Below are 27,067 nucleotides of genomic sequence, written 5' to 3'. Positions count from 1 at the left end.
AGGGGAGATTCTGTTTGTTTTTGAATGATTTACGAACATATTACAAAAAAGACATGAAATAACTTCCATATCTATTCTTCTGACAATGATGTGCAACATAGCAACCATTATTTTGAAATTTAGCAGGAAAAGAGGTTTGTCGTGTGTTTTCTGCTGGCTTTGATAAGGATGTGGGATCCACGGGAGGAGACAGGAGTTTGACAGGCTAATTTTCCTCTTCATATGGCAACAGAGTCGGTGAAATGTACGTGTGTCTGGCTGCTGTTGTGGCTCTGTGTCCGGCTGTCCCAGACCACAAATACCCGGTAAGGCGCTACTTCCTGGTTGAGCTAACCGTTATATAGAGTCAACTGCTAACTAACTGTTGTTAGCCAAGAATAAAGATTAAAAGAAACGTGTCTTCTTCATTTTCTTTTTCTGGTTAAAAAAATCACTTGAGGTAGGTGGCTGACGATATTTCGGGATGAAGTTGACTTAATGTACAGTGTTTAATTACCTACACGTCAGCATACAAACTTAGGTAAAGTCACTTGCCAGCTGTTGGGCAACAGTGTCCAATGTTTAAAGTCTTATCAGAAGAGTCCAGAGTTTACTATTCACTCTTGCGGCTATTCACTATTAACCGCAAATACAGTACGTAATTTAATGTGCTTATTTAAATACACCTAATAATAAATAATAACAGCATTAACAAACACGTGTAAGTCATTTGTGGTTGGCTCGATTGAATGTCTTCACACTAACTAACAGTGTTCTTTACACTTAACTTTTCCCGTGTTTCTGTGATTGCAACTGTACATAATATTTATTTAACCCAAACTTTTGGTCACAAGATCAGCCGTCATGTTTTTGGTTTCATTTAACACGGAAGTTGACGGCTGGAGAAAAATGTTGACGCAGTTGGATTTATTGGCCACAAGACGGCGCTGATGTATCATAAACTTGAAACTTAAATTGGATCAGTTTTGATATTTGACAGTAGCAAGTAAAGCCTAAATATCATTCTTTTAGCCAGAAACGTTATGACTTCTCCTAAAATTAACCAAAATACACAAATTACAATAATTTAAGGTTTTATACTATTGTACAGGTGCTACAAATTTTTGTACACAGAGGCTCACCACTCTTTGAATAAATGTGGGTCAGTTTGACCCATATCTATTCAGATGGTTTTTAGATCCAACAATCATGTATGTGTATTTTTTTTTATGGGACAGCAGTTACAGAGGTTGAGGGAAAAACCGGAAAAACAGGTACTGAGCTTTCTCTTGGTAGCCTAGCTTCTTTCCACTGTCTAAATGCATGTGTGTCTGAATAAGTAGGAATTCTGTACTTACAGGCACATGAAGTCTATGTATTAAAGTGTTATATAAATGTATAGTTAAAAGTGTGACTTGTTGTTAGAAGCTCTTTGAGGTCAGTTAGACTACAAAAGTACAATATAAATTCAAGTACATTACGAGTCCGTCAGCGCTGACAGGTGCAAAGCACAAGAACTCACAATGTAAGAAAATATACAAACAAAATATAAGCCAGTATTCTACACCTAATGAGATTAAACTAATTCAGAACAGCTGAGATTAAACACTCTCTGAAATGGAACCCCCTTTGCTTTGAATGCACATACTGATTTGCAATAAGCAAGTTTTATATTCTATATGTTAATATTTAATTAATATTAATAATTAATTAAGAGGTAAAGGACTGTGTTTAGTGGTTGCACTGGTTATATATTGGTTATACAATAAATCCTAGTAGTTCTAGACATTCCTAGCACAGCTCAACTGGTATTATGAATACACTGTTATTATTAAAGATATCTGCAATAAATAGTTAAATAATATTATTAGAGTTTCAGTTAAATACAGCAAAGGAACAGTACTAGTGGAGGTTACAAATTATTTTCCTATGCCTCGGACAGTGGACTCATCTCTATGCTTGCCCTGTTAGACTTGACTGCAGCATCCACTGACCACAATGTTTTACTGCAGAGATTAGAACATACTGCTGGTATTAAAAAGAAACTGCACTGGAATGGTTTGAAACATATCTATGTGCAGTACTATCCATGCATGCTTGTAATACTGCATACATAATCTTTGCTATGCAGTTGATACCCAGCTATATTTATCTGTGAAGCCAGATAACACATTTAAGCTACAGGCACGTCTTAAATATATAAACGCCTGGATGTCCTGTAATTTTCTTTTCCTAAATTCAGAGAGAACTGATGTAATTAACCAGATACTCACCTAGCAACACTGTGAGAAATCTTATTGCCAGGATATCTCCTTCAGTGCTCACATTAAACAAATGTGTAGGTCTTCCTTTTTCATGTAAGCAATACCTCTAAAATTAGAGACATCCTGTCTCAGTGTTAAGCTGAAAACTAGTTAATAGATTCTAGGTTGGACTAGCTTTTTTTCCTCTTCTCTTCCCCAAGTTGTCGTGGGGTTTTTCCTTTCCACAATCTCAAAGTGTTTGCTGATAGGTGGTCGCTTGAATGTTAGGGTTTTCTCCTAAATACTGCAGGATCTTTACCTTACAGTATAAAACAACTTGATGTTATTGTGCATTGACACTGTAAAACACACCTTAATGAAGAAACTAGAGGTAGATGTTAGGAGGTCCAAACAGGTGGTTTGAGAAAGAACATTTATGGCCCTTTTAGTGGAAAAAATACTGGCTACAGCAAAAGTTCTCAGTAGGGAGGGTTCATTTCAGCCAGGTTGGTTCACATGCAAACTCAAATGGTGGAAAAACTGCCAGCTGGCCAGTGACATCGTTTTTATTGGCTCTGGGCCATCAGGCTATTGGTTTCATTGAAACCTGAATAAAAAATATAGTTAAAAGGACCAAAATATTCTTACTGGGCAGTGGGCATACATACAAGTTATTTGTTTTGTATATATACTTCAGAATATAAGAATTCTAAGAAACCAAATTAAGGAGTAAGAGTTCAACATTCAAGTAATAATGGGATCTTTGAAGATTTAGAAGAAAAAAAAAACAGGCTGCGCATGGACTATTTTTGCATGACCCTGAGCAGAAACCACAAATCAGCACTTTTGAAAACACATTCCTTCATGTGATGAAACTGTGATTTGACCAGCTAAGGCTGTGATGAAATTTGCTCCATTAAAATATGTCCTCACATGATTTATTTGTTTAAAGATTAACACGCAAATGCGTTTTTTATTTCCACAGCGTCCCTAAGGGGAAGGGGTTTTTTGTAGCTCTTATTTTTGGAGATGTGGGAATGTTTTTCTTCCTCACAGAGAGCCAATGGGACACACTGAGCTACTAAAGGGTTTGTTGACATTGCATGTTGGTGCAGTGGATATCAGGATTTGTTATTTTTGTTGCTTTTATTTTTCTAGCGAAACTGCAGCATCTAATATTAGTCGAGGTGTCTGTTTTTAACACATATTTGTTGGCTACTAACTAATGATTACTAATGATTTCAATAATTGTATTTTTTTTATTATTATTGTTTTGGTTATAAAAGCATGGAGCCCCTTGTAATCTCAAAGAACCCATAGTAATATTCAATTTGCTGGCATTGATCAAAAAACTGTCCAGAATAATATGATACGTGATAGGTTGGCAGTATATGACAAAACAAAGCACCAGAGCTTTGTTGTGAGAAGCTGGAACTAGAAAATATTTGGCATTTCTGCACAAAAACGTACACAAAGATTCAGTTATGTCTTTATATCAATGAAGGGATTAACAGGTCCGTTCATTTATCTGTTTTTTTTCCCAGTAAAACCTTTTTCAGTCTCCAGACAGTCTTGAAAGAATTGTGATGGAACATTGTCCAACTATCTACTAAGTTCACTTGAGAAATGTTATTTCTACATTGGCCTTTGTGTAGAGACAGGGTGTTTCCTTTGTCTGTCTATAGGTAGAGTTCTAACATACAAACACTTGGGTGCAACTTGGAACCAAAGGCACACCCACACACACATAAAATGTTTTTGCATGCAACACCTGCCACAGGTGGCACTTTCTAATTGACTTTTGTCACTTTCAATTAAGACCAACAACTCTTCTCTCGTTGCAGAGAGTCTATGGACGATGACATCCTGCTGCCGTACACACAAGGCCACGGCCCCTCCCACTCTCATCGCTATGTCAGGGATTGTCAGCCCATCATTCATGGCAACACCACCTATGAGAGTTGGGCCTCCAGTAACCGCAGCGGGCAGCCGGTTGCTGAGGCCAAGTTGTTTGTGTCGAATATTCCGGGGAGCTCCAGAATTGTTTATGGTTAGTGATGACATCATAAGTTAAAGGAACAAAAAATAATATCAATCTCTGGTGTTTGATTTATTGATCCCTCCCCCTTCATCTCAAAGTGTTGGCAAGAATCCTTTATTATATATCACTGAAGATTCAATTTCACCTCATCCTGCTGCGGCTTTCTTACCAGGACACATGACAGTGGTCAACGACCCCCTGAGGACGGTGTCTGTGTTGGAGCCAGGGGGGCCAGGCGGCTGCGAAATGAGAGTCAGGGCAACAGTACGAGAGACGGCTGAAGCGGCTGAGTGCCTGTATGCGCAAAATGCTGGTTTCTTCAATACAGGAACAAAGGAGTGTCTGGGAAATGTGGTGAGCAACGGCAGGGTGGTGCGGGACAGTGGAGGACTGCAAAATGCCCAGTTTGGAATCAGAAAAGACGGCAGCCTAGTGTTTGGGTAAGAAATGCGGCTTGAAAATGTAAAACAGAGAAATCTATTACAGTGATTGTTGATTCACCATTAGATCATAGCCCCAAAGACAAAGGATGAGTTCATCCAAATACTCAAAGATATCTGCGTGACCAGACATGATCCGAGGTGAGGTAATGTTTTATATGCAGTTTTACAGACAGACAGTACGTTTTCTCCTCTGACAGGTGTGTCTCAAATACCGTTTCTGTCAGGCATCTGTGCTTTATATGGCCGACTGTTGGATATTTTCCTGAAAAGATAAAAATCCTAAAACAAAGGAAAAAGATGTTTGTGTCAATCCAATTTTATATATAGCACCAAATCACAGCAACACTCACCTCATGGTGCTGTATATTTAAAGGCATAGACACTACAATAATACAGAGAAAACCCCAACAATCAAACATCCTGGTATGAGCAAGCACTTGGGAACAGTGGGAATGAAGAACTCCCTTTTAACTGGAAGAAATGTCTGGCAGAACCAGGCTCAGGGAGGGGCAGCCATCTGCTGCAACCAGTTAGGGGGGGTGAAGGGAGCAAGACAGGACAGAAGACACGCTGTGAAGTTACCAATAATTGTAGAATTACTGCTAGATTGAGCTCTCAGATTACAATATTCAACGTACAAGCCAGCATTTATTTTTACAAGGTACAGCCCACTTTCACGGTTTGTATCATCAGTGTTTTCAAGCAGCCAGAAACCACACCGTGAATAAAAACAAACCTCTTTCCATTCCCTCTTTGTTCTTATCTGTACCTGACATCATGGTGTTAAAATATCTTCTCACCTCTGCCTCTGATACTGGCCTCTTTCAGGTTTTGTCCCAAGTAATGCACATTTGCAATACAGTGACTTCCTGTTTGCATAACTTATAACCTATGCTCTTTTTTTTAATGTGAAAAACAAAAGAAGATGAGCTCATGTCTGAATCACTCACTGATCTAACTAGTGTTTATCATTGTAGCATGTTAAATCAGTGGAAATACATTAAACTATTGTCAAGTTGTTGTAGAAAAAACTGCATATCTTTACATTAATGCTTTAAAGAGATTCACATTAAAATTGAACTAGAAGTTAAATAACACTCATATGTGAAGCCACCACATTTTCCTCGATGAACAAAAACAAACATCTGCTCATCGTCTATCTTTAAACCATGAAGTACTCGATGTAACTTGTTTGTTTGATAACTGAGGTCAGAAATGCACATGATGCAACATGATGTGGTTTGTGTTGTAGGTCACACTCCCAGGGAGCGAGTGGACCTCAGTAAAAAAATAACCTGCTCACAGTCCTGCTTGGGCCCTTTGTGCCGTTCATGACCTGTCAGTCGAGCTCATAATAAACCTACCTCTGATTTAAAATAGGACGCATTGCTTCGCCCACAAAATGACAGTTTTAGGTCCTAGTTTGAAGTGACTGTTAGGCTGTTTACACCTCCAGATAGAGCTGAGCTCAGTTTTTCTTTGTAGACACAGTGTCCAAAAGTTCAGTAGCCTTTGTCTACTAAACTAAATCAAGTACAGAGTCCAAACAGCTGTTTGCTGTTTGATATGACTAATAGGCTGTTAGATAACTGAAGTGTTGATGTCTGTGTGTGGGTTGTGTTGTTTTTTTTGTTTGTTTTTTTAAGAGATGCATCAAACAGCTACAGCGAGTACAAATGTGGGAACCACTGTGCTATGCTGTTTTAACGTTATCCCTCTAAGTTAACAGAAATGCTGTTAAAGTTAATAAAGCTGCCTGAACCTAAAGTGGTAAAAAAGAGGATTTGTTAGTAGTCGTAACACAAAAGTAAAAAAATATTCTTTGTTTTCTCTGGGGTGCATAAAAAACTGTGCAAATTGATGTCAGACATTTCAGCCTGGACTAAAGTAGAGGATTACCTACCAGCATTATTTATCACCACAGATATCAAATATAGAAACATGAAATTATAATATGTACTACAGTAGTATTATATTTATTTTATTATTTATATATTTTTTGAATTCCTTTCTCCCCTGTTACCGTTCAGGTATCTATCTCAGGATGACGTTTTGGATCAGTCCAATCCGTTTGTCCAATTAGTCAGCGGGGTGGTGTGGTTACTGAGAAACGGCGAAATTTACATCAATGAGAGCATTGAGGCCGAGTGCAACAAGACACAGGAAACAGGTAATGATGCAAATCCACATCCAGCTGTATTCATTTCTTTGACCACATGTATGTATAAAGGTTTTCAATCGTAAGATTTTAGGATTTGAGAAATAGAGATATTTATAAATCTTGTCACGGTATACTGATATTAATGGTGACTAGTTATTAACTGAAGTTAAGCAAATAAAAGTAAAGGTTGATTCTGACTGGTAGAATTTTTTTAAATGTTATATGGATATTGCAGTATTATCTGTAAAATTAAGTCTTATTCCACGATACTTGCATAGTGAAAATTTGATATTAGGACCGTCCTAACCCAGATTTTTGGTTACGTTAAACTGTTTCATGGCTCCAGCCTGTCAGTAACCCCCCCCCCCCCAAAAGAAAAAAAAAAAATTCTCAGGATTTCAGTTAAAAAAACAGAGTTCATCAAATTTATTTTAGATTACTCAATGCTTGTCCAGCATCATTTTCTCTGACCTTGGAATTGTCTGGGGCTTATTCGATCAGATTCAGTAACTAACTGCCTAGAGTACTTCAGTACTGGCATAACCCAGAGGCCTGTTCATAATGCCCACAATGTCTTTACATTTATAGACAGCTAATTCTTTTACATTGTCTGTGCTTACACTCTCTGTCTTCACTAAAATTAACAGCTGTTATCATGTGTGTAGACCCAGGTTTTCTAAATCTAGCTCTGAACTAACACAGGGGGGTGTGGCATGGCGCCAGATGATAAACATGACACGTCTAGAGTCATTTGTCTTACACAAAGAACAAACTAATCCTAAGCCACTATAGTCGTTATTAAAGTAATTTTTATTTTGTCTTATTTAGCCTTATCTATCAACCCATAAATTTTTTTCAAGGCTGAATTTATAACATGGAAAAATATAGAGCAGCGCAAGAGCCATGGTGCAGCCTTTCATGTGTTGCCCATTAACAGCCAGTACACTACTATATGTCTCTGTGTACCAGCTAGCTGGAATAAGTAGTAGTTCTCAGTATTGACTGATAGATATTAGTAATGACTAAATGTAATGGCCAAAAACCACATTACTCATCAATGTCATGCAGCTTGCCTTAATTTAGTTGTATATAGGGAACACTTACAGCAACCTTAAATTCGTGAAGTGTTGGAGCACCTGGCTCCCAGAAAAAAATTCAAAGGTCACGACCTTATTGTTTCAATAGCTGCTGCCTTGTTCCTGTAGCCAACAGTTGATCACAGTATTTAAAGCTTTACTGAACTGAACTGGCACCCTGGATTGACCCTTAAATCAAACCATACTGAAACAAAAAGTGATTTTAAACATTGTTTTGGAGCAAAGACACAACATTGAAATAATATTTTTATCAAATTTTATTGGTCATTCTAATAAAAGTAATTGCTTTTTCTTCATTCATTCAGTTAAATGTTTGGTCTTGTTACTGGGGATGTATGCTTAAGTGGAAACCCTATACAGGGGTGGGCAATTCCAGGCCCCGAGGGCCGGTGTCCTGCAGGTTTTAGATCTCACCTTGGGTCAACACACCTGAATCACAGGATTAGTTCGTTACCAGGCCTCTGGAGAACTTTAGGACATGTTGAGGAGCTAATTTAGCCGTTTAAATCAGCTGTGTTGGTTCAAGGACACATCTAAAACCTGCAGGGACACCGGCCCTTGAGGCCTGGAGTTGCCCACCCCTACCCTATGACATAAACTACACTGTAACTCAACACATTTCTGACTAATTTTCACTGCAGTTTTTGAATTTATCAGTGAGAGAATAACAATCAACATCTCACTATAAGGAATATTAATGTCAGCTTCAACATAAGGACTCACAAATGTCAGCAAATTCCTGAAAGGACATTGATGAAACTATCAGTATGGATGTGAGGGGTGTACAAAGAAATGGTAGAACTTGAGGGAAAAGTATGTTGGCCCCCAAAAACAACAAAGAGTAGGGACCCAGGAGGGAATAGGGAATATAAAACGCAGGGACATGACCACAAGGTAATTGACACATAATGCACCAAGCACAAACATAAATGCCAGCAGCAACGTTGGGGACTTACATATTACATTGTAGGCTCTACAAGCATTCACTGCAGAAGTTTAAATCAGCCATTAGCTTGAAATAGCAGCACTGAGGCATTATTGAGTCATGTCTTTGTAATGCATCATTTGGATGTAAAGGCATGGTTAGCAAAAGGTGTTAGACTTTAAATTCCCAAATGTGAGGTCAGCATAAAAAAGACAAAATATTGAGTTAATTAATCACAAAACTCCTAATCTGGAATAACTGGTTCATACTGGTGTGCACATTTCTGTAGATCCTGAGTTCTATGGTGGGATAAATCCAAGACAGTTTGATTTACGGTAACAGGTTTTATTGAACTGTTAATCGTACATCATAATTAAAAAAGCATGTTCTCATATTTTCACAGGGGGTTTCCACACTTTTGTGGATGTAGTTTCAGCGAGGACGGCAGTGGGCCACGATGCAGAGGGAAGGTTAATCCTGTTTCATTTTGATGGACAGACAACAGCACGAGGGTAAGAAAAGGAAAGGACATAAACAATGTTTACAATGCTGTTTTCTTTTTAAGAAATCTGAAGCAAGAAGTAGTGATGAAATTGAAACAATTTGTTTTAAAATTTACCACACAGTGAGTGGGAAGCTATCTACTCTCCAACCATTAGAAAAGAAACGGCAAACACGGGTGTAAATGTAAGAAAAGAGTCAATTTATCCTGTTAGCTTGAAGTGATTCACTGGTGTTTGAGTCAACACAGGATGTCCCAAGTGGGAATTTAATATCCAGGAACCGATTTCACACACAGTGAAGACAAAAACAACCTCCATGTACGTTGGAATGTCTCCTGTTTACTTCAGCTCATTGAAAGACTTGACATGACCATGAAAATGACATGTTGACTGTTTGCATATTTTCCACCTGCTGGTTTTCTAATGTTGAGACAACGCCAGTCTCTGTGATTCTTTTGGTCCTGGTAGAGATCACACTGAGATGTTTCCATGTTTTACACAATCCTTTTATTACCCATTATTCTTACAGATGCATCTGGAGATCAGCACACTGCATTCCTATGCAGTCCTATGCTAAAGGCTGATCTAAAGAACTCCACACAACAGTTACAGTTATAACCTCTGGTCTCCTCCCCCCTACAGTAAACACCCCCACAATGGAAATACACTAGTACAGTGGCCAAGAGTGCTGACACCCTGACCCCCATCTCCTTAGTGCCCATTTGCCCTTTGTCTGCCCCTCACCCTCAGTAACTCTTGTTTCATGCCCTGGGGGTGGGGGTTGATTGTCCTCCTGCCCTGTACCTCAGTTCTTTGTTCCCATCCCAGGCCTTTTTTCTATTTTGTATTCTTACACTCATTAACCGCAATATTATAATGTTGCAAGCAATCACAAACTATATTCTCTTTACCTTTGATGTACATTAAGAAATCTATTCTCAACACTAAAGATGTTTAAAACCTCGAAAAAAGTGAATCTTTAAAATTTGTTTTATACCAACACCAAACTTAATCCATGAGTGTTTATCTTTTGTTGATCTTGTGACACAAGCATCTACACAAGGACTTTGCCCAGATAAAATACAGCCTAACACTGGCAGCTTCCTTGTTGAGATCAGGAAATATCAGAGAATAAGCAAGACAAATTACCTAACGACCGTCTAACAAAGACATTTTGGCTGATCTGGGCTCAGTGAGCAGCCCTAAGACCCTCTCAAACTTTTCACAACAGGTACTGGTTTGGCTGTAAGGTATTGCAAACATTTTGCAGCAACATCCTACTGATCAGTTTTTATTTTCTGATTACTTTCTTTTTTTAAACCATAAAAACAATGAGAACAATGGAGGGAATTATTGTCACAACACCAGGGTACAGCACCGGGTTTTATAAATGTAGGCAAGGTTGCTGCATTGTTGTTTTGTTGTCAGTCAGTAAAACTTCACACTGTTAATGGCGAGGTTGAAGAGGTGAAGACTTCTGGCCGTCAAGGACAAAAGGTTCAGAAATAGCCAATCAGCTTTGAGCAGAAACAGCCAAGTTAGCACTGAGCAGCAGTTTCCAGAGCCTACAAAGGATTAGATCTGCTTTTGCCTCCCCCAGGAAACAAACAAAAGAAAGAAGACCCTCAGGGATGGCTCCTGAACTCATAGCGCACACAAACCCCCCAGAGGTATTTTGGTGGGAAAAGGCTTAAGAAGACACATCACGAATGTAAACACATGCTCAAGCGTAAACACACAAAACACACATGAACACACACAGCTTATTCGACCTGCTTGTTTTCTGTCTTGTAGGTTTGTTTTGACAACAAAACATCTGTTTTTTAGAAGCAGCAACAATAAAAATGAGTCCACAAACTCTGCAGAGAAATGATATTTTCACAAGATGCAAAAAAAAAAAAAAAAAAAAAGTTGTTTAAAAATATAGCTGTTAATTATAGATTAGTTTAATCAATAACAACATCTCAGGACAGCATTGAACAACAAGATGATGGACTAATGCAGGTCGAGGTCATTTGGAGGCTGAAAAATAAAAACAAGCTGACAGTGAATGTAGTAAACAGGGGTTCTGGTAAACAGAGATCCGATAACACTATCAGGCTTATATTAGCTCAACCCTCTTAGATACTCCACCAGTCAATTGCATTGATCTAATTTTCCCTCCACCTTTAGTGCTGTGACCCCACAGACCTGCACTGACTTCAGATATTCTATTGTTGTGTTTATGATCGGGGTTTCAAAAGCACAACAATCGGACATGTCTGAACGTGTCTGCTGCCCTCTGTATATCTCTGCTCAATATAGGGCCACCTCCCACTCAATAAAACATGAAAAAGTCAGGTTGAAGGAAGCTGTGACCTCAGAAACTGACCTCTAGTTTCCATGAACGACATGCTAGTTCTTTGAAATTCTTAACTAGTTCTAGTGGAGGTTGCCATAGATGATCAGCCAGTCAGACACTTAATCTATGATTATTTTCACAATTAATTAATCATTCTGAGTTCATTATGTGATGCATTGATTAGCATTGAATTGCGAGACATCTTAACTGTGAAGAACCACTTATCCACAGTACAGTGGCCATTTTTGGACTTTTCAGCCTAATCTCCACACGCGATTAGTGAAATAATCAGGCGTCTGTTTTAGAAATTTGGCCAGACAAACCTAAACATAAAGTAAAGTCCTTAAATGCCAACAACATGAAAATATTTGACTGCAGTGTTTTTGACTCATTGCCTTTTGAAGATTTTGTGTTTTGTATATACTTTATTTCTCATATTATAGTGCCATTGTCACCACGATGATGGTAAATCATACTGAGTAAATGAAAAACAATAAATTTTGGTATTTGTTCTTCTTGTATTAATTCTGACACAAGCAGGTCTGCATGCTCTCATGATCAAGAACATATTTCTCTTCAGGGACTAAAGAGATTATCTTTAGTTATCATTTATCATTTTTATCTTAATCTGCATAATCTTAATTATTTGCAGAGTTTAATGGTTGTTTCATTCCATTTAGATTAACAAAACAAAAGTTAAGCCAGACTACTGAGATGAGGTTTTGTCATCTATTGTCACAGTTTCAATTTTAAAGTTACGTCATCTACAGCATCCCACACCTTTCTTTTCTTCTCTAGCCTTGAATCCTTGAAAAGACTCACTCTTTTTAAGGTTGGCAGGCAGGTGACACATGAAAACCTGTGGCAAACTGTGACTCCACTAGAGTTGCTTGCATCATTCACAGTGGAAAATAATGGACTTTGGTGCAGGCCCCCAGGTCATCTTCTGTCTGTAGCAAACCATGATAGCTCCTCTCCTTTAAAGGACACTGTGTATTTAGGCCAGCTGTCTTCTGCATGACTGCCTCTCAAAAAAGATTTAAATGACAGAGGGGGGCTTCTGTGGACACACACACCCAGAGCTACCGTGTACCCGAGGTGACCATATTAAGTATATCCCCCTCCCCTTGTTGACATCATACAGAATCAAGATCAAAAACACTGTTTGCAAAAGACAAATTGGAGACTAAGCTTTTAGATAGCTTTTAGAAGTAATTTCTACTGTCTGAAATATATAATCTTTGACCAAAGATGTTTGAATGTTTGTATACAGTTATTTGAGATATTCTTGTAAATGGATATCTGTTTTGTTTTATTGTTTTTGTATGTGGGGATGAGTATGCAATGTACAGCAGCATATACCAAGGAATTTGTAGCCCAAGCTAATGCAACACCCATGCATGTTTGTTTCCATACAATACACAAAGCTGAATCACTCATGCACAAGATTTTGTGAGAGAAACATGGTAGTTACATAATTACAAACACAGAACCAAAAAAATGTAGACAGACAGAACAGTAACAGATGCACCAGGCTGTTTGGCAGTCACTGATTCTGACACGCTGCCAGTATGACTAAAGTCCTCAACATGTCTATGAACACAATGTTTGTCTTCAGTTTTTTCAGTGCTGCTTTTTTTTTTTAACACAGTTTGAGTCTTTGGGAGATGGCTGATTTCCTGAAGGAGCATGGAGTGATCAATGCCATTAATCTGGATGGGGGCGGATCTGCCACCTATGTTAAAAATGGCGTTTTGGCCAGCTATCCATCTGATCATTGGTGAGTGAGTTGTCCCTTCACACTTGTGAAACTTTACACTTACTTTTTTATTCTCCAACATTTAATGTTAAAGTGTGGATATAGGTGTAGAAGATAAATAATAAATGGTTGATTTTTTTTAATAGACTTTTTTCTGTCCTTCCATGCTGTCAACACATCTCCTTCCCTCCCAGTATTCCAGATAACATGTGGCGCTGTGAGCGAAAGGTCTCCACCATCTTGTGTATCCATAAAAGACTATGCCAGCCAGCAAACTGCAGCGAGCACGGTGACTGTGTGGACGGACACTGTCTGTGTCATGATGGTTGGCAGGGTGCTGCTTGTGACTCTTTGGTGTGTCAGCCATTAGCTTGCCAACCCCATGGCATCTGTACTGCCAGTAAGTATGAAAGTGCTGGTAAAGATAAAGCAAAATAGCAGGATTACTTATAGTACTGTAATTCTAAACCTTTAGCCCTGTAAACATGTCATCAGTGATGTACTGAATTTGAGTTTTAAAGCTTTTAGTGCAGTTGCAGCTGGTTTAAGAGTAATCTTTGTCCAATGTCTGGGTATTAAGAGTACAGCCTTTAAATATTTCCAGTCATATTTGTCAGATAGGAGTTCCCCTGTGCATTTAGGACAGTATTCATTATGTGTGTCCCCACTTGGTTGAGGAATACCTAAGGGTTCTCTATTGGGATCCATTTTTTTTTAATATATGCTTCTCTTGGGGTCTATTTTTTAAAACAACAACATCTCCTTTCATTGCTTTTTAGAGGACCTACAGATAGGTGTACACATTACACCTATACTGACCTCTTTACACTGACTTGCAGTCCATTTCAGAATCCAGTTTAAAATTTGATTGGTTCTTTTTAAGAGTGTCAGTGATTTGGTGCCCCCTTACCTAACAGAACTTTTGAGACAGCAAAATCCTAGCTGAGCACTGAGGTCTTTGATATCATAGATCCAGACTTAAAATCAGAGGCGATATAGCCTTTTCAATGGTGGCTTCTAATCTTTGCAACAACAAACCTTTTCACATAAGAGCTGCCAAGTCTCTTAATCATTTAAAAACACTGTGAAAAACCTACTTTTTCTAGCTTTGGGTCTAGTTGAGGAGCCAAAAGTACTCTGGCTTTTATTATGCAAAATACTTAATTTCTTTGTTTTATTTGATTTGTGGTGTGTATATATATAATTGTTAATTTTGTGACTGTTATATATAGGGTATATTTTGCATAACTTGTACAGACCTTTGGTCAAATGAGGTTGCTTAAAATGTGCTATAAAAATACATTGAACTTGAATTGACTTAACGTAGGAGCATAGATTGTCTAGAAAAGATGTAGCCGCTATGATGTACGTGTTGTTCACCACATATGGACAAGAGGGTTGAGTGCTAAGTTACCAGCAAACACTAGTAAGCTTGGTTGGCAAGCTGCCACAATAAACAGTACTTTTGAAATCCGCAGACATGGATATCAGCTAAGTAGTGCAAAGTAACAGACTAATAAAATGTAGAATTTCAAAACTGAAGTCCAAACTTCACAAACATAATTAAAAAGTCAGATGACTCCAGTTAACAGATGTGAGTTCTAGCTGACAATGATTGTCAGCTCAATGTGTAAAGACATGCTCCAAACTCCAGAATCGGATACAAACTGCAGTTTGACTTGAGTGGTGGAAGCGTAGAGCAGCACAGTATTTACAGTTATATATCAAGCCTGCCTAGAGGGGATTATTATAAGTGAAAGATCAAACTTGTTTTCCCCACTGATTGTTGACTCATTGTTTGTCCTCTGTGATTCATGTCTTTCTGTCTGTTCCATCTGTGTTGCAGATGGCTGTGTCTGTGATGCTGGTTGGAGAGGAAAGAACTGCAGCCAAGGTAATCAAAAGCCTCATCTAGTCACACATACGCAAGAATGCAAACACATGTTTTTGTTCTTCTATACACATACGCAACCTCATTAACTTTCACCAACACCAGCCTCTAATGGTGAGTTATGGTTTGATTAAATATGGCATTTTACCCACCCGTGTGGGTCTGTTGGTCATCCCACTGCACCTTTACCGTTGTTTTTTTTTTCATTTGTGTTATATTTTGTTTAAATGTGTATGTATGTTCACACATTGTTTGATTGCTGTCCTGTGACACAAAAATAAAACACGCTCCTTACATGAAACGTCTCTGTTGTTTTGTTTTGTTTTTTTGTTTGCAGAGTGCCCCGCTGGTTTCTATGGTGACGGCTGCAATCAGACCTGCTCTTGTGTTAATGGCGGTTCCTGTGACCCCGTCCACGGACGCTGCACCTGCCCTCCAGGTTTCCATGGCAACTACTGTGAGCAAGGTAGAGCTATGCATGCTAAATGTCACTTCACCCAGACCTGTTGAAAGTCACTCGGAATTTTAGTGGAAATAAAAGGATTTTCTTTACTGTTGTGTTGAACTATTGCATGTATGTTCTGTCACATGTGTTGAACTGCAACTTGATTTCCATCCATTTTTATTTATGCTGTAGAAGGAAATCATTAACTAGACCTTTGCTGTGTTGGCTAGAATTCACACCACTTAATACAAGTTAGTATTATGTGTCACATGTGGATCACACTATGGTCTTCAAGGCATGGTCAGGTACGAAGGGGCCAAAAGTGTGCCAAGAAAATATTCCTCACACCACCACACCACCACCAGAGATAGAGATCATTGATATAATGCAAGATGGATTCATGCTTTCAATTGTAACCTTACCATCCAAATGTAACAGCAAAAACTAAAACTAATCAGACCAGGCAGCATTTGTCCAATCTTCTGTTGTCCAATTTTGGTGTGAAGGTGTAAATTGTAGACACAGTTTCCTCTCCTTGGGAGGAGTAATGGCACCCAGTGTGGTCTTCTGCTGCCGTAGCACATCTGCTTTAGAGTTCGACTTCTTGAACATTCAAACATGCTCTGCTGAAAACCTTGCTTGCAAAAAGTGGTGATTGGGGTTACTGTTTCCTTCATGTCAGCTCAAAGCACTCTGGCCATTCTCCTCTCATATCTGGCATCAAGTAGGCATTTTCAAAAGGAGAACCACTGCTAACTAGAGCAGGGCGATATGACCAAAAATATTTATCACGATATACATTTGAAAATTTGCGATAACGATATAACTGACAATATAATTGACACTAGACAAAATACTTTACAACTCCTCAACTTTATTAGTGCAAAAAAAAAAAAACCCATCACTTAAACAAGCAGCTGTTTTTTATGTGCATTAAAGTTATATAAAAATTTAACAGTGCAAATGCAAATTCCTTGCTGACAGTTTAACCAAAAGGCATTTCCAGTGGAAGTTGGCTGACATATCCTCAGCATAACCATGTATAATATCCACAAAACTTTAAAAAGAGGTTATACACACACAATACAGTAATATTATGTTGAAGCACAGTAGGTTTCACTCCGCGAGGCTCCTGCCTACGATAGCTGTAATGCTCCGACAATCCATCAAGCGGTGCAGCTCCGTAGCTTAGCAAAGTTGTACTAAAACATTTGACAGATTTTCGAGCGCCGTGTACATAAAATCATTTTGAGGTCAGTAAACACAACCAGAATTCATACATAAGGCCCACTGGATTATAAGGGGCTCTGTCGATTTTCAGAAAAATCAAAGGATTGATTTTAAGGGTGCCGTATTTTCCAAAAAACACGGTAATAACGACGGCCCGCTAGCACGCGCTACCAAAAATAGTGCTTTGTTTAGCTTTCTGACAGACGAAAGCCAAACCAGTTCCACACCACTGAAGTTGCAACATTTTTACAAACCAATTCTGGTTCATCCGTTTCATTCACGATCCGCTTTCGTCCTTCTCATTCTCCGCCATGTGAGTATGAAAACAAAGGCACTGCGCATGCGTGTTTTACCCATATTCTATCGCGATATTTCATTTTCTTATCGTTGCTCAACATTATACCGGTATTACCTTGAACAGTATGGTATGGCCCAGCCCTACTGCTAACTGGATATTTTCTCATATTCAGAACAGTCTCTGTAAAGCAGACAACCATATGTTTGTGTGGGGAAAATCCCAGCAGATCTGCTCTTTCTGAAATATGCAAATCCACCAGTGTGGCACCAAACTGCCTTTTTCCCTACTCTTATACTCAGTTTTATACTCAACTTCAGCAGCTTGTTGTGACCATGTCTACATGTCTAAATGGACTGAGAGGCTGCCATGTGATTGGCTGACTATATATCTGTATTAATGAGCAGTTGAACAGGTGTATCACAAAAAAAGTCTGAGTAAAGTCACTCAATAAACTTTTTGTTTTCATTCATGCTTTTATTTTGGCTGTAAAAATGAAACGGGTATTAAAACTTTTCAGAACTTATTTAAAAGATCCGACGATTAAACTTGATTGAACAGAAACAGAGAAAAACCAACTTGACGACCATTTCAGTCACAAAATGAACCATTTAGTTTGCTAAATTTGTTTGTTCTTTATTTAAATATTAAAAAATGTAAATTCACTTCATTTTTTTCTCTTTCTTTCAGTGTGTCCTCTGGGTTTCTACGGTCTGTCCTGTGCTCATGAGTGTCAATGTGAGGATCGGTGTCCATGTGACCCACAAACAGGAAGCTGCAACACCACACTGCCAGGAGGCACCAACTACACCTTACACACAGGTACAGACCAAGGTTATTAAAGTTAACCAAGGTAATTTTTTTTTTAAAGCTACATAAAGCCTGGAGTGGAAACAATTTTTTTTCCATACGTTTATTTAGATTTGAGATGTCTACACAACTGTGAGGCAATTTGATTTTAAAAGTGTTTCTATTGTGATATCTTCTACCTGAACTTTACCATCAGACTGAAAATAAAGTAAACTGAAAAGAACTGCTTGAAATAAAAAGAATTCACACAAAGTTGTTACAAAACTGCAATAACTCCTGTGCAGACCCATATATAGGCACACATACTGCTTGTACACACAGGGTCATATGGTGGTTGATGGTAGCGGTAAAGAGATGAACGAAAGCCTGTCCTTAAGCTCTCATCCAGCTGGTGATTAGCTGCAGGGGTTTTCACGTGAATGAACAGTTTGAATTTTTTTTCTATGCACAGCGCCTCTGTTCCTTCCTTTTCCCTCATCCCTAGCCTGTTCGTTACACCATAACTAATTATTAATTATGTTGCGAGTTGTGAAAGCAGGAACATTTATGGTTGTTTTTGTAGAGAATTTGAAGTGAAACAAGATGCAAATAACTCAGTTTCATCTCCTTTGCCTGCTTTCTTTTGGGCAAAATTCACAGCCAACATACAAGAGAGGAGAAAGATGAACTAAAGTATTATTTAATAGATGCCTTCTGACCGAATCACAGCAAGTAGCAACCTTTTAAAGCATGTGGTTCCACAGGGTTGGAGACCAAATCTTATGTTTAACATACTTTGCTGTTTCACTGTATCACATTTCAAAATGTGGTCATCTGTACTGTGTTTCAGTGCAACTGAAGTCCCACTGTGGTGTTTCTCATTTACATTTTTCTTTTTCTTTTCTTTTTTCCTGTTAAACAGCTGAGCAGATATTAAATACTGATTTGCCTGCTGCCCATAAGCACTACACATGTACACATTAACCAGCTGTCCCTACAACTGGTTACTTTGTTTCAAATAAATTTCCATTTGTTGATTCAGTCATTCTCTATCACATCTCCTTAAAGTAGGGTGAGATACTCACACAGTGAACATAGTGTAAGAAAGTGAGAGAATATGTGTGAGAAAAACAGTCAGTGTGAGAAGAGACACTAAAGTAATGTGACACTATGTAAATCAGCTTCAGTATGTGTGTGCCTGAGGAGAAAAGGCAGAGATGGTGTTTATCATTGTGTTGAAGTGTGCATATTCTCACATGAGCAAATGATTCAATATTTGCAGAGAGCAGATGTAGAAGCAGCTCTGTCTTTGTTGCCGTCTGTCTAAACAGAGGAGCACCGTGTCAGCTCATCTGGGAGGACTGGAAATGTTACTCACCTGCATGTCAGCTCTCAAAACTTTCCACTGTAACTCATACGGTTATGTCTTTCTGCTCTACAATCTGTTTTCACAATATTAGGTACATGTAGCCAAAACTAGTACAGTGAATATCCTCATAAAAGTTAGTAATGTTCAATCATTGTTTATTTGAAAGAGGCTTTAATTCCACTTTGCTCTCTACTTGTATTACATTATACCCTTTAATGTTATCATTATCATTGGTGTTGTTTTTTGTGGGGGGTTTTCAGCTTTCCTTTTTTTCCTTAAATCCTATCCTCTCAAGCACCGTTTTGAAAAATATTTCCATCCACACGAACACATTAAAACACAGTGTCAAGGGCTGTGAAGAGCAAACCATAGCAGCAACAGATGGTAATATGACCATAACTGTATAGAAATCCTGGCCAATCAGACGCCTGGGGCAGGAAGTTATTATATAAACAAAAGACGGCGCATAGAGGAAGAAGCGAGTCTTGCATTTGCATTTGTGCGCATGTGTCCACATGCTTAAAAAAAAATGCAGATAATATCGTTAACAGAAAAAGTATTTTGTCTACGTCCACCATTGCACAAAAGCAACACTTGTGAAAATAAGAGAAATTCCACAATTATCTGATGTTTTTACTGCTTCTGTTATGTTTCTAATAGAAACAACAAAAACAGAAAAAATTATCTCAGATACCGCTGTATCAGTTCAAACCACAAACCTACGATTCATATCTACCAAATGGCCTTCCTACCTTCCTAACTGCATGCTCTAACTATCCATCCCTCCAGTGTTTTCAGTCTCGTGACAACACATCTAAAGCTGTGTGCTACATGGGAGAACGTGAAGCTTTAAATACTGTCTTCACCTGATTCTGTTAACATTTTCCAAAGTTGACTTATGATATCAGTGTTAAAGACATAGTAAATTAATATTCAAATATGTCTCTCTAAGCAGTTTAACTCATTGGTCGATGCAATATTTTATCCAACAATAACTTAGGAGATGAGGTCTGTAGCAGGCATCGTGTGCACAAAGCCAACACAGAAACATAAACCTCTCCCCAGAGGTGCACAGGAGCGGGAGACTTAATTCAGAAATACTTTTTCTAAGAGTAACAAGTTGGCAAAATTTAGTGTGACTTGCATATAATTATCTTTGATTTCTTGCCTTTGTTTCTGATTACTGATTTACATGTCCAACTACATCAGTGATAGTCTGAATATCTATAACTGCGCTGGAAACCTGAGCTGCTAATAACTACTCCAGTATCCCTTTAATGGTGACAGCCTGTAGGTTAAATTTCATACAGAGCTGATATAAAAGTAGGCCATGCTGCTCTATTTGGAAAAACACCAATTTGAAATCCAAGGTTTGGCTGTGGAGATTTCAATTACTGGTGGAGCAGCCAGTGTAATTGTGGCTGAAGTCTGGGTTAGAAAATTACCTTTTCATGCAGGATGGGATTAAAAACACTGACCAGCCACGGTCAGTGTCCTCTGTCATTTACTTGTCTCTTGTTCTTTTTTCCTCACCTCACCATAGCTGGACACTGCCTGGCTAGAAAGATGTTTATATCTTGGAGGCGAGAAGAAGACGCTTACAGAGAGCGGCCTTATTTTACAGAGTAAGTGTCAAAGGTCACACAACATTAACCCACCCTCCCCTGTCACCTTTCACCCTGTTGTGCATCTTGAGGTCTTTTCAATAAATTGTCTTCCTTTTAAAAAATAAAGTGGTTACATTTTGCCATTTTGATACTATTTTTAGCATCGATTTCAGCTCTCGATGTAGTATTAATGTGTTAAATAAGAAGGAATATGAATGGGAATGAGGTTCAAGAATTCTTATTCACCCACACTGGCAGCACACAGAACCAAGAACTTTTAAAAAGCTGTTTGTGAAATCTAAAGCTTTGGCCATGTTCCATGTATATATGGTATTGCTATGTATTCAGAAAATACAGAAAATTACAGATCCTGTTAATAAGTGATCCAGTTTTTTCCTCTGCTCTAAATACTGTAGTTCAGTTTAATAATAATAGAAAACATCTGAAGCAGCCCAGACCCGCATTTGGCTTTTTCTCTCACACTCTCTCTTTTACATGTAAACAAGGCATGTAAAAGACACTCTGGGGGTGGGATGCATTCACTGGCCTCATTACCTTTCACATGGAAGTGAGGGATTGTTAGTTGTTGCTATGGTTTCTAATGTTTGGTCACTTATGTAGGAAAGGACATGTTTAAAAAGAACTAATCCCTTTAAACCTTATTTGTTAAAAAATTGGACACGTTCCAATTTGTTATATTCAGCAGTAGTCAAAGTGCATGTCAGCGTTGAAATCCCCTTCCCCCAGGGCATTCATTTCTTGTAACTTTCCAAAACCAACTCCCACTTCAGGCAGGGATCGATCAGCTGCGACAAAGTAGGTGGAGCTCTGTTATCTTTAACTGTTTCTGTCCCTTATCATCCAAACAAGCATGTGAAGGAGATACTGACTCAAGACCACGGTAACAATAATACCACCAACTTTTCAGTCTGGCAGTTAAACTGATTAGATATATGCAAATGTCATGCACAGTCTAATTGAATATTAACCAGTTTTTAACCTGCCTCTCACAAATAGTGTAAAAATCTGCCAATTCAAACATGCAGAGCTCCACATTATGATGACCTCTTTGTGAATAAGAAGGCAGCTGAAAGTAGCTTTTTAAAGCAAGTGAGCAGTCGTCCTGCACGCAGCTTCCTCCAGGTAACTGCCTCAGTACTGACAGAAAGTTTCTAGTGGTCAGAAGAAACCCTGAGCAGACTATCTCATGTTGTGTGCCACATGTGAGAAATGTCTCAGACTTCTTCTCACGGCTTGTTGCTTTTTCCTCTCACTACTTACTATCAGACAAGGAAAAGTATTTGTATTTGCACTTAACGTCTTTTTATGTTATTTTTCAGTTTTAAGGGAATAAAGGGACTGAGTTTACTTTCACAAAGGGTTTTTGCAAACCAGTGAGCAAAGCCACTGTAATAAAAGCAGACTGTTCATACAATGTATTAGTAGTGAGGCACTGCACCCTGTTAGCTTTAGTAGTTGATTGTCATGACAATTTATTTACATCCATTGCACATCTGCAGCCAGGTTACAACCAGGTTTCCACATAAGTTTAACTGCCCCCCCACCCCCTTCTTTTTTTAAAAGGACCGCTAGTGTTGAGAATAGATTCCTTAATGTACATCAACGTTAAAGAGAATATAGTTGTGATTGCTTGCAACATTATAATATTGTGGTAATGGGTGTAAGGATACAAAATAGAAAATAGGCCTGGGATGGGAACAAAGAACTGAGGTGCAGGGAAGAAGGACAATCAACCCCCACCCCCAGGGCATGAAGCAAGAGTTACTGAGGGTGAGGGGCAGACAAAGGGCAAACAGACACTACCTTAAAAGGAGGTGGGGGTCAGGGTGTCAGCACCTTTGGCCACTGTACTAGTGTATTTCCATTGTGGGGGTGTTTACTGTAGGGGGAGGAGACCAGAGGTTATAACTGTAACTGTTGTGTGGAGTTCTTTAGATCAGCCTTTAGCATAGGACTGCATAGGAATGCAGTGTGCTAATCTCCAGATGCATCTGTAAGAATAATGGGTAATAAAAGGATTGTGTAAAACATGGAAACATATCAGCGTGATCTCTACCAGGACCAAAAAAATCGGAGAGACCGGCGTTGTCTCAACACTAGCCAAGTATACAGGTGTCCACAGTCTTATAGGCTTTTTAATGTGTATATATAAGTTTGCATAACAAAGACTTCAGGCAAGGAAAATGTTGCTGTAGTGCGATTGAAGTAAAAATCCTATTTAAACAGAACTGACACACATAGTTCTTTTGTAAAATTCACTGGAGCTGAAATGGTTAGACATTTGTTTTTTGTTTTGATTGGTCACCAGACATTTAATGGGCACGCATTTTGTAATATACAATAGTTCCTAAAATGTTTGGACTCTTGGGTGAATAAAACAAGTAATAAAGATATAAGTAGGTGCTTCAGGAAATGATAAATGTATTACACTATATTCTACATATTCTACATAAACAGAAGGCTAACAAATTAGTTACGGAATTAGATACATTGGAAAAATACACTTTAACCCTAAAGCAGTTATTTTAGCAACTGATTTGGTTTTTACCAACACTTATAATCCAATTAGTAATTTTTAATGGCTCCTTTTTCTCTTTAGCATACCCATAACATTTTCTTTATATATAGTAAATGTTTTAAAATAGTCTAAATATAGTTTTCCCAACTGATGTCCATCAGCTACATTGTTTCCATTGTCACTTTGGGCATTTAATCTCCCTGCAGCAGTAAATCTTGCTACTGTAGGACTGTTAGCGGTTCACTATAAAATACTATAAAAGTGGAAAGTAACAGTAAAATCAAAACATTTGATGTAAAAAAACATGCACATATTTCCCACAACTTTATATTATCCCTGCCATACAAGTGGGTCAGTTCCTGTATGAAAAGGTGTTTAAAGTTGTAGGAGAAGGAGAAACTGCACAAGTACAACTACAGCTGTGGACATAATTGAACTCAGTCACTCAGTAAAATCCAGTTTTAAAATGAAAGCACACTGTAAGGAAACCTTGCTTGCTCTCATTACAGTGAGCCAGTGAGTGCTTTGTACTGATACATGTGGCTTCTGGATTCATCATTGAAATGATCTAACCTCCTCCACTCCTCAGGCGAACGTGGCTGATCATCACCCTCACCCTGGCTACTGTCCTCTCAGCCAGCCTGCTGGTTCACCTCGTACAGGCCTGCCGTGCCGTTTCAGTGGCATCTCACTTTCCCGAGCGCAAGGATTATTCGTACGTCCCTCTGAACAACATCAACGGAGTCACTTCATGTGCCAGAGGCAACACTGAGAGAGCTGAGAAAGAGGATTTTCAATTGGAGGACTCGGACTCTCAGGATGAAATTTGGTCTTCCTCACACTCAGGGCAGTCGTAGCTGTCAAGAGGACCAAGGATAGTGAGTGAAGACAGTTATTGCACAAAAAGACAACGCTGAACTCGGTAATCCTCTGCTTTATTTGCTCTTCTTATCAATGACAGGTTTCTATCAACACTCCTGATAAAATGAAACTGAAACTAAAGGACAAAGCACAGCAGCTTTATTGCAGTCTTTAACCCACATACATGCCTAAGGTTTTTGTTTACAGCTGTGGAACTTGATCAGCAATCTGAATGTCTCCATTCCAGCTAAACTCCAGCAAAACCACAACTTGAAAAGTTGTGGTTTTGTGAAGAACTTTAAACTCTTGTCAGGAATCTGTATTACAAGATCACATTAATGGGTTATTTCACTTAAATGTCAGTTAATTATCTTTCCACTTAGTATAAAACAGATATTTTTTCATAGCTGACTTTTTAGAATCAGATTTAATTTGAACGCATCAGCAGTATTTTTAAGATCAGTGAAGCTATGTAACCAAAGAACACCCAGACTGTTGAGCTTACTTTATGATACTGATTCCTGATAGGACGAACTTTTCCACGTGTTGTAATTTAATCAGATGAAGAAGACGAAGATGAAAACGTTTGATGTTCCAAGCAAAATGTGGTTCAATCAGACAATTTTTAAACAAGATGATAGAGTTTACTCAATTTGCACTGAGCTACATGTTTGAATTTCAAATATCTATGAGATAAATGTGAATAATCCCTTTGAATTTCTGTGTAGAAAAGTGCCAATTTTATATTAAATGTTATTAAGAAAATTATTACTATGTCATTTATAAGAATAATCACCCAGAGTGTATTTATGAGATGATTTATTTTTGTTTTAAGCAAAATAAAGTAAATATCACGTTTTGGTTGTTCAAAGTAGAAATCATTTACTTTTGTTTCTATGTTCACTTTCAACCTAACACAGTTGTCGGGGCCATTATACTCGCTGCTCTTGCACTCAAACAGCACCATCATGCAAAAGCAACGTCATCTGGTCGGTTTGTTAGCATTTAGCATAGTAGTGTGCTAATATTGTATGCTAACTGAAACACCACCATAAAGACTGACTGCTACAGTTGTCAGGAAAAATAAATTACTAAAAGAGTTGACCTTTTAGAAAATCTGGCTGCAAACACAGTGAGATGTGTTTTAAAGCTTCTGAGTAAGCTAGCAAAAAGATCTTGAGTTTTAACTTGTGCTGGTACTATAGCAACTGGTCTTTAGATTCTTCATTACCAGGCTTTAACAATAGTGTTTTGGCCACTGACTTGTTGGTTTTGTGGTGTCTGAACCAATCATATTTAGACAAGACGTTATGGTACTAAGTTGTAAGCAAGCAGGCTTGGTTAGCAAACTGTATCCATAAACTGTAATACATTGAAACAGAAATCCACTAATTACCGCTAATTAACAAACTTTACTAAACTAAAACTTCTCTCACGAAAACTGAAGTGCAAACTTTTTGGACAGCCTCTATCTCACAAGAGACCATATTATCCAATAGCAAGCATGAATTTATACAAAAGTACCAACAGTACTCAGTTCAGATCTAGTTCGATGATTTGATCCAGAGCTAAAAATGCTTTTAATGTTGTAAAATTGGGCATTTTAACATGAAAGTCTTCTGGAGCCAGCCTCAAGTGGCCATCAGAGGAACTGCAGTTTTCAGTTCACTGGAGTTTGCAGGCTCACTGGTATACGATAACATTTTTAGCATTAGCTTAAAAGTAAAATCATCTTGTTAGCATGCTAACACTATTGTATTAGTGTCCTGTGTTATATAAAGATTGTGTTTGCATGGAATTAGCTCTAGAAGTGACTTCAGTTGGCTGTTTGGGAAAAGTAAGTCTGACCACCAAAGTCAGTGGGATTCTGGGGATTCTGAGAAGAATCCACAGAACATTCATCAAGACGGTGAACCAACAGGAAAACAGGCTTAGCTTCTTCTGTTGCTAGATGTTTTGTGAAACTTATATTTCTTGATTTCTTCATTCTGCACTAACTGTCAAACAGCACAAAGAGAAGGCACTGGGTCATGTTGATGTTTTAATTAACTGTTTATGGAGTGATTTTATGCATTATGCTAACTGTTAAAGCCTATTTTGTAGACGCACTTGTCTTTTTTTTCCTCTCACTGACTGGCCTTGTCCTGTCTTTGTTTATTTGTTGTTCTATATCAGCATTGTGTTTCCATGAGGAAACTCTAGTGCTGCTACAAAGTGACAAAGTTTTAACTGTGCAGAGATAAACAGGCTGAACCTTCACCTGCAGGTGACTGGAGCATACAGTTGTCCTCGGACCTTAACCATGAGCTGCTCACTTGTCACTTTAAATAACTTTGTCCTACTTTCACTTTTACATTTTTTTTTAGTGATGATTTTTTTTTTAACTTGTTCTGAGTTTCCTATCTTCAGCTTTTTGTGTGTTGCTTGAATGCTTCACATTTTATTTGGCTTTATTTGAGAAAATAAGAGGGAATTGAGGACATTTGTATTTCTGCTCTGTAAGACAGTCTAAATGCTGGACTTAAGATTTTCTATTAATAAAATACATT

The 27,067-nt window shown here is 38.3% G+C and overlaps 1 protein-coding gene across 2 annotated transcripts; it reads left to right on the top strand.

Moving 5' to 3' along the window:
• The first annotated feature begins 107 nt into the window (after positions 1-107).
• nagpa (N-acetylglucosamine-1-phosphodiester alpha-N-acetylglucosaminidase) lies at positions 108-27,067 on the top strand. 2 transcript variants are annotated; one of them, XM_006791750.3, is made up of 12 exons: positions 108-305; positions 4,067-4,272; positions 4,436-4,703; positions 6,737-6,876; positions 9,293-9,401; positions 13,385-13,513; positions 13,687-13,892; positions 15,339-15,386; positions 15,721-15,849; positions 18,044-18,175; positions 21,055-21,136; positions 24,247-27,067. In XM_006791750.3, exons 1-12 carry the CDS (start codon positions 223-225, stop codon positions 24,512-24,514), a joined length of 1,800 nt encoding a protein of 599 aa, XP_006791813.1. In that variant the 5' UTR covers positions 108-222; the 3' UTR covers positions 24,515-27,067. The 2 variants fall into 2 exon arrangements, with proteins under 2 accessions (XP_006791813.1, XP_087704508.1); XM_087848382.1 differs by lacking the exon at positions 108-305 and adding an exon at positions 364-439.

This window comes from Neolamprologus brichardi, chromosome 11 (assembly GCF_056152115.1).
Source record: "Neolamprologus brichardi isolate AB-2024 chromosome 11, ASM5615211v1, whole genome shotgun sequence".
Taxonomy (NCBI): Eukaryota; Metazoa; Chordata; class Actinopteri; order Cichliformes; family Cichlidae; genus Neolamprologus; species Neolamprologus brichardi.
The sequence above is the reverse complement of the archived record's forward strand: the minus strand, read 5'-3'. Positions and strand labels throughout refer to the sequence as shown.

Bases quoted from the DNA above. Each gene is read 5' to 3' on its own strand.
- nagpa (XM_006791750.3), top strand. From the start codon at position 223: ATGGCAACAGAGTCGGTGAAATGTACGTGTGTCTGGCTGCTGTTGTGG. The intron at 15,387-15,720 runs GTAATCAAAAGC...TTTTGTTTGCAG, and splicing joins AGGAAAGAACTGCAGCCAAG to AGTGCCCCGCTGGTTTCTAT. The intron at 15,850-18,043 runs GTAGAGCTATGC...TCTTTCTTTCAG, and splicing joins TGGCAACTACTGTGAGCAAG to TGTGTCCTCTGGGTTTCTAC.